The 13,688-nt window shown below is 43.2% G+C and overlaps 1 protein-coding gene across 1 annotated transcript in view; it reads left to right on the forward strand.

Moving 5' to 3' along the window:
• Positions 1-13,688, forward strand: part of EFCAB6 (EF-hand calcium binding domain 6) — a 98,385-nt gene that overhangs the window by 66,687 nt on the left and 18,010 nt on the right. The window contains exons 23-24 of the mRNA XM_056847244.1: positions 2,653-2,848; positions 4,211-4,399. Of these exons, the coding sequence (XP_056703222.1) occupies positions 2,653-2,848; positions 4,211-4,399 (385 nt within the window). The remainder of the gene's footprint in view (positions 1-2,652; positions 2,849-4,210; positions 4,400-13,688) is intronic.

Genomic DNA, 13,688 nt, shown 5'->3' on the forward strand with positions numbered 1-13,688 from the left:
AGAATTTAGATGGGAGACCTCCAAGGAATACCAAGGATCATGACGCAGAGGCAGGCAATGGCAAACCACCCCTGAATGTCTCTTGCCTTAGAAAACCTCACTAGGGGTCGCCATAAGTCAGCAGTGACTTGACAGCAAAAACTAAATAGAATGAAAGGGCAGGTCAGAAATTTTGAAATAAATACTGCACCTCAAAATTATTCCTATATCTGATTGAAAAATGGGTGTATAATAGGGCTGTGCATTGATAGAATCATAGAGTTGGAAGGGACCACCAGGGTCATCAAGTCCAACCCCCATTCGGTAAAACCCAAACCGACCTTCCCTCTCCCGCCCCAAAAAGAGCCATTTCGGTAAATTTTGGGTTTGGGTTTACCAAATTCCAAAACCTGAGGGGAAATCCAAAGCCAAATTGGCCAATCCTGAAAAAAACAGGTGATTTTCTGGCTTTTTCGGGTTCTCCCCAGGCTTTGCAAAGCTCCTGAGCGGACGTTTTTTGAGGTAGAGCCCCCAAACTTGCAGGGTAGCTTGCAGGGACTCCTATGGGGGACTTTTTTGGGGTAACGGTCCCATATTTTGAGGGTAGCTTTCAGGGACTCTCCTTGTATGAACCCCAAAGTTTGGTGAAGATTGGATCAGAGAGTCTGGAGTTATGGGCTCTGGAGAGGTTGCCCCTCCCCTCTCCATTGAAAAGCGTTAGCTGACTTGCAAAGGAATGGAAAGTCTGACTGACTCTTACCTTCCAATGCATGTCTATGGAGGCAGGAGGGGGCAACCTCTTCCAGACCCCATAACTTCAGACCCCCCGACCAATCTTCACCAAACTTGGGGGTTATTGCAAAGAGAGTCGCTGCAAGCTACCCTGCAAGTTTGGGGGCTCTACCTCAAAAAAGCCCCCCCCCCCAGGGTGAATATTTTCAGGAAACCCAAAAATAAACCGAATTCCCATATTTACCAGTATGGGAATTCAGCTTATTTCGGGTTTCCTGAAAAAAATCAGACCCAATAAACCCGAACTCGAATTTTACCAGATTTTTTTTGCACACCCCTAGTGTATAATGATCAAGAATGCTATGGCTTTGTGTCACCTTAATTCTTAGCACTAGACTTACTAGACTAGCCTCCCGCTGCTCTGGCCCCTGCCCTCGGTCAATTGAGTGGTGAGAGCAAAAATGGGGCGGGCAACAGTGTGCTATGCCATGGTATCACACAACATCATTTTCCCAGTCTCAAATGTTCCCACCCCCACCATGTTCCCAGATGGCAATCCTGCTTAGCACAATAAATGTTTCCCACTAACTTCAAAAAGACCTCATCCTTATTCTGACTACAGACCCCCTTTACATTGAGCTTGTAAAATGGAAGTTAATATATACTTCTTATAATAGTATTCTTCTTATAATGTTTATGCTTAAGAGCTACACTGGCTTTTTGTTTATTTCTGGGCACAAAGTATTAGTCTTGATTCTTAAAGCCTTAACTGGGCTTGGATTAGGGTATCTAAAGGACTGCCTTCTCTCACTAAAACCTGCCTACAGGGCTTATTTATCAACTGAGTAACCCAAGCAGTTGCTTGGGGGCACCAAATTGGCAGAGGGCAATGATATGGGAAGAGGCAGTGGGTGTGGATATCTAGATCATGTCTGCTAGTTAAAATGGATACTAGTCATGATGCATACCTATTCTCTCCAGGATCAGAGGAGCATGCCTATTATCTTAGGTGCTGTGGAACAGAGGCAGGATGGTGCTGCTGCAGTCGTCTTGTTTGGGGGCTTCCTAGAGGCACTTGGTTGACCACTGTGTGAACAGACTGCTGGACTTGATGGGCCTTGGTCTGATCCAGCAGGGCTTTTCTTATGTTCTTACGTTAGATCCATGCTACGTCTACCCAGCTTGGGTTGAAGGCAGGCTGCAAAGGTGCTGCTTCTGCAGCCCACTTTATACCTCCAGGGGTGGCACAGAATGGGGTACTTGACCCCTACTGCCATGCTACTTTTGCCCAGGTCAGGTCCAAGGCTTGTGCCACCTCCACCTGACTAGGATATATAAAAAGTCTTCCTTTTACTGGAGATTTAACACATTTTTGGGGATGGGATAAAAAAAATCTTCCTTTTGGACCCAGCTTTTAGTGACCGAGGTTAGGTTGATACTGAAAGCCAAACAAGGAGAGATTGTTAGAAGGGGAGCTTTTATATTTACCAGGACTTCATGTGCTTTTATCTTGACACTACATTTTGAGATATTTTTCTCCAATAAAGAAGAGTTTGTTTTTATACCCTGCTTTTCTCTACCATAAGGAGGCCCAAAACGGCTTAACAATCACCTTCCCTCACAGGCAACTTGTGAGGTAGGTGAGACTGAGAGAGTTTTGAGAGAACTGTGACTAGCCCAAGGTCACCCAACAGGCTTCATGAGGAGAAGTGGGGAAACAAATCCGGTTCTCCAGATTAGACTCTACCGCTCATTTGCAGGAATGGGGAATCAGTGGGTTCTCCCTCAGTGGATTGGCCAGGGAATTGTCTGGTCAATTTAAACCTAGTCATGTAGCACTCCTAAATCTATACAAAGACTTATAATTGAATGAATAGTAATAGCAGACTTATCAGGGAGAGTTTTAAACATCCCAGTCTTCTGTTTTGTTTTTCTCCTCAGATTGGGCATTAGCATTCAGGACAACAAGCTCTCATATTTTGATTTTCTAAGAGCAATTGGTGATCAAGGAGCATTTAAAAAGAAAAAGCGTGTCCTGCCACCTGTTCCACCCATCAGCTTCATGCAACTCGGCATAGATGAAGCCATGAAGAAGATAAAACAGATAGTTACAGATTCATGTGATTTGTTATACAAGGTAGTTATCATGTAGTCATGTAGTCTGCTCATGTGGAGGAGTGGGGAATCAAACTTGGTTCTCCAGATTAGAGTCCACCGCTCCAAACTACCAAAGGACAACATACTGTATTGACAGCAGTGGTTCTCGATGGTACCACTACACCACACTGGCTCTCAGCCTAATCTCTACTACGGTTTTCCTTTCTACATAAGTTAATGGTATGTCTCCGTTGACCTCACCAACACCTGTTTTCACATTAATATTTAGGCTCAGCATCACAAATTTGTCCACTGCACCATCGAGAACCAGTGCTATCAATACAGTGTGTTGCCCTTTGGTTCATCCGTCACCTGAGAATATTTTTGATGGGCAAGGTTGCACACCTCCATTGACAAAGAATCATATTTCCCCTTACATAGACAACTGCTTATTTGTGGGTGCTTCCCATTAATCCTTAAAACCACACAATATTGCATCTTCCAATTTACGTTGGCCCCTGATCAGTGCAACAAAATCAATCCATACAGGATAACGACAAAATTCTTCAGCCAGTTCTAACCACACTGAGTACCATGGCCACGTGTGTCAGTGTGTTAATCTCCCATTAGTGTGTTAATCTCCCATTAGCATACTAGCACAATGGCCACAAGGAAGAAAAGCAGCTGACACATTCCACTTGGCGTGTGGGAGGGAAACCTGCATTTACAAAACAGAACAGTGTACATCCTGCATGTTCATTCTGTGGGGAGTTTTTTTCTCACATGTTATAAGATACACCCTGGGCATTCATTGTGTACCTGTTAATTCTATATGTTAAGTGGTCTGCATTTGGAGCAAAGTGACATCTTACGTGTGTGTGTATTAAAATATTTTTTTTAACTGTGCAGATAATAATCTAGCATGTTAATAAAGGTAAACCCATATTTGGAAACACTCGTTGGAGCACTGTTACTGACTCCAGCCCCAGCCAATTCACAAAGCCATGTTTGCTACCCTGTAATGTGTGGAAAGGGTCACTCCTACTAATTGGCTCACCAGGAGGAAGATTCTTATCTTTCCTGTCATCTGTGATTCTGTTGAAGCTCACAGATCATCTTGGAACACTCAGGGTTGCCTTCGATCCCATGGAGGCCTATTGTAAACTGCCTTCCCACCTGACACTCGAGATAATGAACCCTGCTAGGAGGCAGAAGCTCTTGGGAAAAACTCCGTTGACAAAAATGCTTGAACAGTAATCCACTGGGAAACTTCATTGGCAGTAGCAAAGGGATGTGTGTTACCTAGACATTTGTCTCCGTAGTTCAGTAATACCTCTGCTAGAGAAATCACTTTCCCAAAAGCCAGCAATTTAGAGCTGCCTTTCTTTTCTGCTGTTTGCAGGCCTTTTCTGCTTTCGACAAGGAGGATACAGGGACAGTTTTAGCCAAGGATTTCCGGCAGGTGCTTCACCACTTCTGTTTTACGCTATCAGAGAAGCAATTCAACCATCTCCTCAGACTTCAGCGGCTTCGTGGTGAGCACTCCGTAGACTGGAAATATTTCCTGCAAAAATTCAACTTCTTCTCAGAGGTAAAGATGATATCAAGACCCTCTCAAGTGAGGAGGATGCCCAGGGCTGGTGGGGAGGAGGGACAGCAGTTGATTTTAGTCACCACACTGCTCTCCAGCAAAGGCAAAACACTCGTTAAAGTCCTCCTCCCTGTTGTGAACAGTAAGGCCAGTTATGCATGGCTGTTTCCTCGCAGTCACCCCGCCAACCACTTTGGAGCTTTGCTTTGATTATGCTTGCATTTTCTGACTGTCAGCGTTCGCCTCACTTGCCCTGCGCGTTTCCACGCGTTTTTCCTGCGTTTTTTGGATTTGTTTTTATCCAGCATCCAGAAAACATGGGGAAATGCACGGAAACGTGCAGGGAGAGCAAGGCAGCCTCTGACAGTCAGAAAATGCAAGCATAATCAAAGCAAAGCCCCGAAGCAGTCTGTGGGATGACGGCGAGGAAACAGCCATGCATAAATGGCCTAAAAGAACCACTGGCAGACCCTTACAAGTACAACCCAGCTTTTTTTTCCAGGGAACAAAAGAGGTCTGTTTATATCAAGTAAAGCGGGGAGATGACTGTGTTGCTCCACACTAGAGGAGGAGGGGATGGGTTGAAAAGTTCTGAGCCTGCGTACGAAGTTGGGGGGGGGGGAGACTAAAGTGTGAAATAAAGGGTAGTGGAGGTTTTTGTATTACATGGCTTAATCCTTGAATGATTCAGTATGCCTAAAACATATTTCACAGACAAAAACAAGTGTTCTTTTGTTTAATTTAATAAGCAGTTTTTGCAATGAAACATCCTGCCCCTGAAGCCAGTACCTCACACTGTGTTTCTGAATTCATGCTGATCCAGGTGGGATTAAAATTAATTAACTTGGGGAAAAAATTATCAGCCCCCCCTTCTAGTTCATTAAGGGCCTAGGAGGAAAAAAGAACCACCCATCATACAGATTTCTCGCCTGCTGTCCTATAGGCAATTCTTGTTTTCACAAACCGGTATTTAGTATCAAGACAGAGTATCTTAATAGCTCCTCATGTCTATTTGTCACATTTACTCCATGTAGATGCCTGACAAGCTGCTCCCCTGCTCACAGGTGCCTCAACCTTATTCCTCTTCACTGGTTAACATTGGCCGGGTTGAACTCAAGCAATAATGTACATCATGGTAAACTCAACATTGCTAGGATTGCTGGCAGCCACATAGTTCATCTGTAGGCAGGCCCTCAGCTAGCAGTCGTCACATCCATTAGGACTTTTTGACCATCCCAAAAGTGTTGCTCATCAGGCCCTTGAGTGAGCCCACCCTGTTCACTCTCAGTCATCTTTTTTCTCAACTAAAGGGCCCCAAAGTGGTTAGCCTTTCCTCATACTCTACTTTGTTGGTAATTATTAATTTTGTGCCCCCCCCACCCCACTTTTCGCTGGAATGTAGGCTTCTTTGGGATCCTGTGCAAGTTATTTCTGAAACTAGCGTTGCTGAACTGAAAGGTCCGTTGCAGCCTTTACTATGATCTGCTTGCAGTAGTTCTTACGAGACTGCAAGTGGCAGGAATAGGCTGGGAAATATAACCGCAAGATATACTAAGTGTTCATAAACCAGCCAGCTAAAAATAAATCAGGTCTTTGTTGTTCTTGTTTTAAAATATATCCATGTGGCTGCTTAGGATTTGCAGGATGAAAACATTTCCTGGACTTGTAGGTAACAATATTGCTCACTTGTGTGTTGTGAACCAAGTCTATGTGTAAATGTCCTGTGCAAGGAAAAGCACACACAGCCCTCTTACCCATTGGGTGGGCTAGTGACAACTCACACAATGTAATTTGACAATATTAGAATTGACTTGGCTTAAGTGCAGAAGTAGCTGATAGCAACAAGTTTTGTGCGCACGCACACACACATGACAGAGTGAATGTCAGCGCACATCTCCATCCCTGACATTTCTGGAATGTATTATGTCAGGATGCAGATGGAGAGACTGTGTATTTGGCTGTTACTCTAAAGGGGCAGGGGAGAATCTCCTTAACAAATTTTAAAAAGCATGTCAAGAAAAAGAATGGCTAGCATGCCAAGAAAAAGGCTACTCTCGGTGTTTTAGAAATTTGGGTTGTGGAGAGGAGTCATTCTACTGGATACCCAAAGTTTAATCCTTTTAAAGGAATTCAGAATCCTCTGCAGCTTGACAGTACTTTCCACCATCACAGCTTCATATATCTGATGGCGCTAAATGCCCAGAGGGGTAATCAGAAACCGTCCTTAAGATAAAAAGAAGCCCTATGAATATTCAGACCCATCAGGTTCAAAATGATTCAAATTCTCAAAAGAAGCCCCGCTGACATAATATTAAAAATCAACATTTCAACCAGATCTAAAAGCCTATCTAAACCAATTAGAAAAAGACACAACAACATGTTTCTCCATTGACAAAGCTGAGCCCCAAAACCTCCCTGTGCTCTTTGTATATTTTGCTAGTGATGGGACTCCCCCATCCAGAAGAGTGGCTCCCTTCAACTGATCATCCTTTATATCTGGTTGTTTGTTTGTTACAAAGGGGTAGCTGTGTTAGTCTCACAAACCTTATGTTGAAATAAATGTTAGTCTTTAAGGTGCCACTGGACTTGGGGTGGTGATGGTGTCTAGTTGGTTCTCAAAAATATCTGACTCTTCCAGGATGCTTGGGATACCAGTAACCTAACTTACTTGGCGTTTACCAATACCTATAGAATATTTCCCCCCTTTTTATTTAGTATAGGATGAAATTGAGCATATCTCCATATCTTGTAGCCATTTTAAAAGAAAACGGGAAACAAAGCAAATTGGAATGTTCTTCCTGCAATGAGGCCTCCTCCTTTATAATTGAATAGTTACTAAGCCACTATATGTTGGCTAATGCTATAGTAATAGAAAGGAGGGAGTTACTCCAGTAGATCCACAGAAATGTTGATATTTCCTGAAAGTACATTTCCTGTGTGGTCAAGTGTGGAAACAATATATTGTATGTAACATAAATTTTTCATGGCTTGCTGGGCCTGTAAATGATATTATATTGGGGCAACATCAGAGAGCAAAAAAAAGAGATGCAGAGATATTATGAGAGAAAATAAAGCAGTTTAAGGATAAATAAAATACAAATAGGGGCCAGAGCCAATTTTGGATAAAGCGTCACTATGGATAAACAGTATCCTGGGTAGCAATTATTAATAGAAGAATCAGGAAATCTGTGATAGAATTCTTGTATTAGAAGGTAAGCACAAATTATGTATTGAAGATAAGGCTCGGGTCTACAGGAAGTGTGGGAATTTGGGTGTACCTAAGAAGCAGAAGGTACAATGGAGCATAATATCTGTGGCTTTTGGTATCTATACATTAACATTAACTCAGCATTCATTCAGAATATGTGAAATAAACAAGTTGAGCTTGAACATCTAAGCAGAGGAAGGTAAATATGGTTTAAGAAACATAACTGAGATTTGATGGGATGACACCCGTGAATGAAATGTAGTAGAAGCATATAAGTTGTTAAAAAAATGTAGAAACAACAGAAGGGGGGGAGAAGCCCTGTATGTCAAAAATGTGTATACCACAGGTATCCTAGAGAGCAAACAGGGCAGTGCTGGGAAGAACTTCTGGGGGAAAATACCCAGTAAACGTTCTCACTAGGTGAACAGACCTTGCTTGAACTCCCTTAGTTAAACACAAAGCCAACTCCTGATAGGATTTCTTTGACACTCCCTGGCAAAGTTCATCCTGAACAAAATACTTTATACTTGCACAGTAGCTTTTTGGTCATTGCAGCTTGCAATGGCTTTGGCCCAGTTCAAGAACTAAATCATTTCCTATACTGGTGAAGAGGTAGTGTCCCTGAGGATCATGGTCATTTGGATCATTAACATTGTGATCATATCCAGAGTTACGGTGCAGTGGGCTTAGACTGGAATAACTTCACATAGGACTGCACTGTAAATTGACAAATGTGTGTAAGGCATGGAGTCACTAACTTTGTGCACCTCATAATCAAATGCATCCTTCAAATGACTAACATCAGCTAGACTGCATTGTGTGGGGGAGGTAGTTTTGAAATTCCTACTTTGTGCAGGGGGTTGGACTAGAGGACTCTGGTGGTCCCTTCCAACTCTATGATCCTATGCCTACTTTTTGTGCCTATGCAGTGATCGGCATCTGTTTGAGAAGTGATTGTAAGAACTGACTGTAATATTAGCTGAGCTTATGGGCAGACACCAAAGGCACACTGAGAAACTAAGTAGTAATTCTCAAATAAAAACATCTCAAACTGATTTTTTTTCCATTTTACTATGTGCCTTTTTAAAAATCAGAGGTGGTTGCAGCGACAGATGGGTAGCGGGGGTGCTACAAGAAGACAGTCTAATCCTATGAGAAAACAGTATAATCATGCAGAAGGACACATCCGAATCCATTCAGATCCATTCAGCAACTCAACGAATGATTGGCTCCTGCTCATGACCGGTGAGCAGAATATGAGTTGAACTGATGGGTGTTTCAAGCATAATTGAAATTTAAAATAAATGGAGAAAGAAAGAAAATAATATGGTGTTTGGAGTCTAGTGATAATGTGGATGATGCTTTCCTGAAGCAGGTTACGGATGTATCTGGGAAGTATGAATTAATAAAAATGAGAGACTTCAACTGCTCTGATATCCATTGGGAAACTAAGTCTGCTAATTAAAGAAAGCCAATAAATTCCTGACATGCCTTGCTGGCAAATTCCTCTTTCAGAAAGTGGAGAAACAAAAAAGGAAAAAGGTTATCCACCCCCTGGAAACTTGTACACAATTTAGACCACTTCCCTAGGATGAATTTTACACTACTTTATTGAATGTTTATTTACCTGATAACCTGTACAAAAGAGGTGTTAAACCCAAACAAATGAAAGTTTATAAAGTAAAATGTTTTTAGAACAATATAGGACATATAGTAAGCATTCAAAACCTGAAAAAGAGGCAGTTGGGAATTGATATTAACAATACTTGCTGTGGTTTGAATCTATGCACATCAATTACCTTTAACAAAGTATCTATGTCCAAGCTGTGTGTTTGTATGTGCCGTGAAGTCACAGCTGACTTATGGCGACCCCGTAGTCAATTACCAATCAATTCAATTTATTACGGTTATTGATGAGATGACCCCATAGGGTTTTCAAAGCTAGTGATGCTTGGAGGTGGTTTGCCATTGTCTGCCTCCGCATCATGACCCCAGTAGTCTTTGGAGGTCATACAAATCATAACCAGGGCCAACCCAGCTTAGCTTCTGAGATATGATGAGTTCAGGCTAGCCTGGGGCTATCCAGGTCAGGGCACGTCCAAGTTAGCCACTAGTTAAACATTAAAAAATCGATGTATTCTATTTCTACAATCTGTGTCTGGCAAAGGGAGCTTTAACTCTTGAAAGCTTACACCCTGAAACTCTTGTTGATCTCCAAGGTGCTACTGGACTCAAATCTAATTATTTCTACAACCTTTTACTATTGGTCTAAGAAAATATATTTAAAAACCCCTATCAGTCAGACTAGGACTCACTATGACCAGGCTGATGCTGGCCTCCATCAGCAATAGCTGAATTTTAATTCTTCAGACATCCTGACAAATTCTGGCCAGGCCAAGGCTGGTCTTTTGTTCTCTCCGACCAGACCCTTCAAACAATTAAAGTCCACTTAAGCTTTCCACTTGCCTGCCCATGGCAGATAAGCCCCCACCTTCAGACCCAATACTCACCCTTGAGAAACTGAGGAGCCAGAGAAAAGAAGGCCAGAAAATGGTCTCCATAGTAAAGCTGTAGGACTTTCCTCATGTCTCTATGGTCCTTACCATAGATACGGGAACTTCCTAGAGTGTCATGTGGAATTGACAACACATCCTCCACAAACTCCATTGCCCTCAAAAACGATTTGCCAAGACAGTGCTGGCAATTGTAACTCCACTAAGTGGAACAGGCTTCCTCGGGAAGTGGTAAGCTCTCCTTCCCTGGAGGTTTTTAAGAAGAGGTTAGATGGTCACCTGTCAGCAATGCTAATTCTATGACCTTAGGCAGATGATGAAAGGGAGGGCATCTTGGCCATCTTCTGGTCACTAGGGCTGTGGGGGGCGGGGGAGGTAGTTGTGAATTTCCTGCATTAAGCAGGGGGTTGGACTTGATGACCCTGGTGGTCCTTTCCAACTTTATGATTCTAAGTGGCCAATGAAAGTGGTTAAATTTCCAGTAACAGATCAGTCATAAACTTAGCCATTGTGCATTTTGAATCCTTCTGTCCCATTATAAATATGGGAGAGACTCGGTGAAAATCTTAGAGAGAAAATCACTCCCTTAGCAACAGTTACTAGGTATCAGCTCAACTGCCTGGCAGGTTGCCTAGAAGCCTAGATGCTCTGTAATTTTACTGCTCTCACAGAAAAAAATTACTTCACATATCGTTCATATATATTTGATAATTTTTCACGAGGATTTTTTCTCTCTCCATAGGTTGTATTAATCATATCCAAGTAACGTTAAGTAATGATTATACTATATTCTGCCCTGCCCTAGTCATACCTTACCTGAACAATTGAGTCCACCGTGTCAGAGGTCACACTTTAAGACATAGACAGACTGAAATGGAGGAGGGCAATGACAATGATCAGGGGTCTGAAGAACAAGTGTTAAATGGAAAGGTTCAAGGGAATTGGTACATTTTACCCAAAGAAGAGAAGAATAGGGTGGAGGGGACATGATCACACTCTTCAAATTTCTCTTACAAAGGGATTTCAAAGGGAGATTAGAAAGAGAGACTGCTGAATTACAACTAATGATGAAGCTCAAGGTTTTGCAACAAGACTATGCATTCTCCGGGACTTAATAGAGATCTGGGATTCCTGTCTCATTACCAATGCTAAGTTATCCACACCTACTACCCCTCTGCATATCACACCTAATCCAATCACGCCTGCTAATGTCATTTACTTGCTCTTGACATTTACATTGCCACTGTGTGTCTAATTCACTTGTCTCTACTTAAGGATAGATGGAATCACATTCTATCTGTATCTGAAGAAGTGAGCTGTGGCTCCCGAAAGCTCATTCCCTGCCAGAAATTTTGTTAGTCTTTAAGGGGCTACTGGACTCTTGCTCTTTTCTTCAAATATCTGGACAGCTGTCACATAGATGAGGGCAATTTCTCCTCTGGAGCAGTAGATTCAGTGGGCTTAAGTTAAGATTCAGGGGCTCTCCTCCATTTTATCCTCACAACAACCCTGTGAGGTAGGTTGGGCTGAGAGCTTTTGACTGGCACAAAGTCACCCAGCATGTTTCCATGGCTGAGTGGGGATTCCAACCTATGTCTTCCAGATCCTCATCTGACAATCTAACCAATAATCCATACTGGCCCTCTAAAAGAGGGGGTGGACTTTACTAAGAGAATACTGAGGTAGGAAGTCTTAAGGCACGTCTGGTCTTTCAGGGTCTCTAGAGGTATAAGGGTAATGTAGATAACTTTGCCTTTCAGGGTAGCTGCCTTTGTACCTGCGGTTCTGAGGCTCTTTGTTAACAAGAGGATCAGAAGCAAGGACATTTTGGGGTGCCTCTTTACATGCAGATCTTGTGTGAGATATAGCATGTCCATCATTAGGCCTTCCTTCACATTCAACAGAGTGTAGACTGAGCACAGCCCTGCTTCGGATGACCAAATACCCTCTCCACAGGTTTAGCTGTGATAATGGTTGTAGTTCTTTTCCACTGCAGTCCATGGAGTATAGTAGGGGATATTGGGTAGGTCTTAGGGTTACCAGGTTCCCCTTTGTCACCAGTGGGAGGTTTTTGGGGCAGAGCCTGAGGAGGGCGGGGTTTGGGGAAGGAAGGGATTTCAATGCTATAGAGTCCAATGGCCAAAGTGGCCATTTTCTCCAGGGGAACTGATCTCTATCAGCTGGAGATCAGTTGTAATAGCAGGAGATCTCCAGTTATTACCTGGAGGTTGGAAACCCTAGCAAGTCTTGATAGCTTTTGTTCTCTAATGATCATTAGCTTCACATTCACTCCACAGAACAGAGCCCTGAAGTGCTGGTCCAGCTTGTTGTCCAAAAGCGATGTTCAGGTTATGTCCTGTTACCACATGTGCTCCCTTTCACATGTTCTCTTAGACATGTGTGGACTCTCTAACTTGAATTTGGGACACTCACCCAGAACTGCAACCAATTTGGGAGAATTAAACACAGCGTCCGGGGTAGCCCTCTTCTTGCTTCCATAGTCGAACTAGCTTAGAAAACTGACCCGCTGAAAATGCACTCAAGTATAAGAACAGTGCAATTGTTTTGTTCAGAAGGACGTGCATATGAAGAGTTACATGAGGGGAGATAATGAGAAAGTAAAAGTGAGCGCTAGCCTCTGGCGGAGTGGGAATTCTGCACCAGGGAATGGCCACAAGGAGAAGTGAGAGAGGGGTTTAAAGAAGGGGAAAGGAGTATTTTTAAGAGGAGTGAACAGAGAAGTTTACCTATCCTCAGGCTGCTGTTCCAGAGATTCAGTGTAGGGGAACTTTAGGCAGAGCTCCCAGTGGCCCCAACGAAATCATGAGAAGATCAAGCAGCAGAGTTACGCTCTTGGGTGGCAATAAAATGTCCCACAGTCCCACAGAAAGAAAAGCAGAGTTGGCAGCCCAGGGAAAAGATAAAAGACCATACCTACCTGAGACCTTTTATTCTCACAGTTAAGATGTGGGTAATTCAGAGGCTGCTTGCTGTGTAACTTGGCTTCAAATTGCCATGCAAACCACTTTTAGTCCTGCAGTGAAGAGAAAAAGTGGAGTAAAACGTTGCAATTGAATAAGTAAACAGTTATGAAATAGTCATTATTTTGTGTGTCTATTGTAAGCAAAGGAGCCCCATGGCGCAGAGTGGTAAGCTGCAGTACTGCAGTCCAAGCTCTGCTCATGACCTGAGTTTGATCCCAACGGAAGTCGGTTTCAGGTAGCCGGCTCAAGGTTGACTCAGCCTTCCATCCTTCCGAGGTCAGTAAAATGAGTACCCAGCTTGCTGGGGGTAAAGGGAAGATGACTGGGGAAGGCACTGGCAAACCACCCCACAAACAAAGTCTGCATAGTAAACGTCAGGATGTGACGTCACCCCATGGGTCAGGAATGACCCGGTGCTTGCACAGGGGACCATTACCTTTTTTACTGTAAGCAAACATTAAGCACAGTGTCAGGGATGCTGAGGGACCTGCCTGAAGATTTATTGTTGGGGCTGAAAGGCGGCAGCTGGGAGAAGGGCACAAAGATGGTGAGTTGGGCATGGGAGGCAATGGTGATCGAGGGGG

Source organism: Euleptes europaea, chromosome 3, assembly GCF_029931775.1.
Source record: "Euleptes europaea isolate rEulEur1 chromosome 3, rEulEur1.hap1, whole genome shotgun sequence".
Lineage (NCBI taxonomy): Eukaryota > Metazoa > Chordata > Lepidosauria > Squamata > Sphaerodactylidae > Euleptes > Euleptes europaea.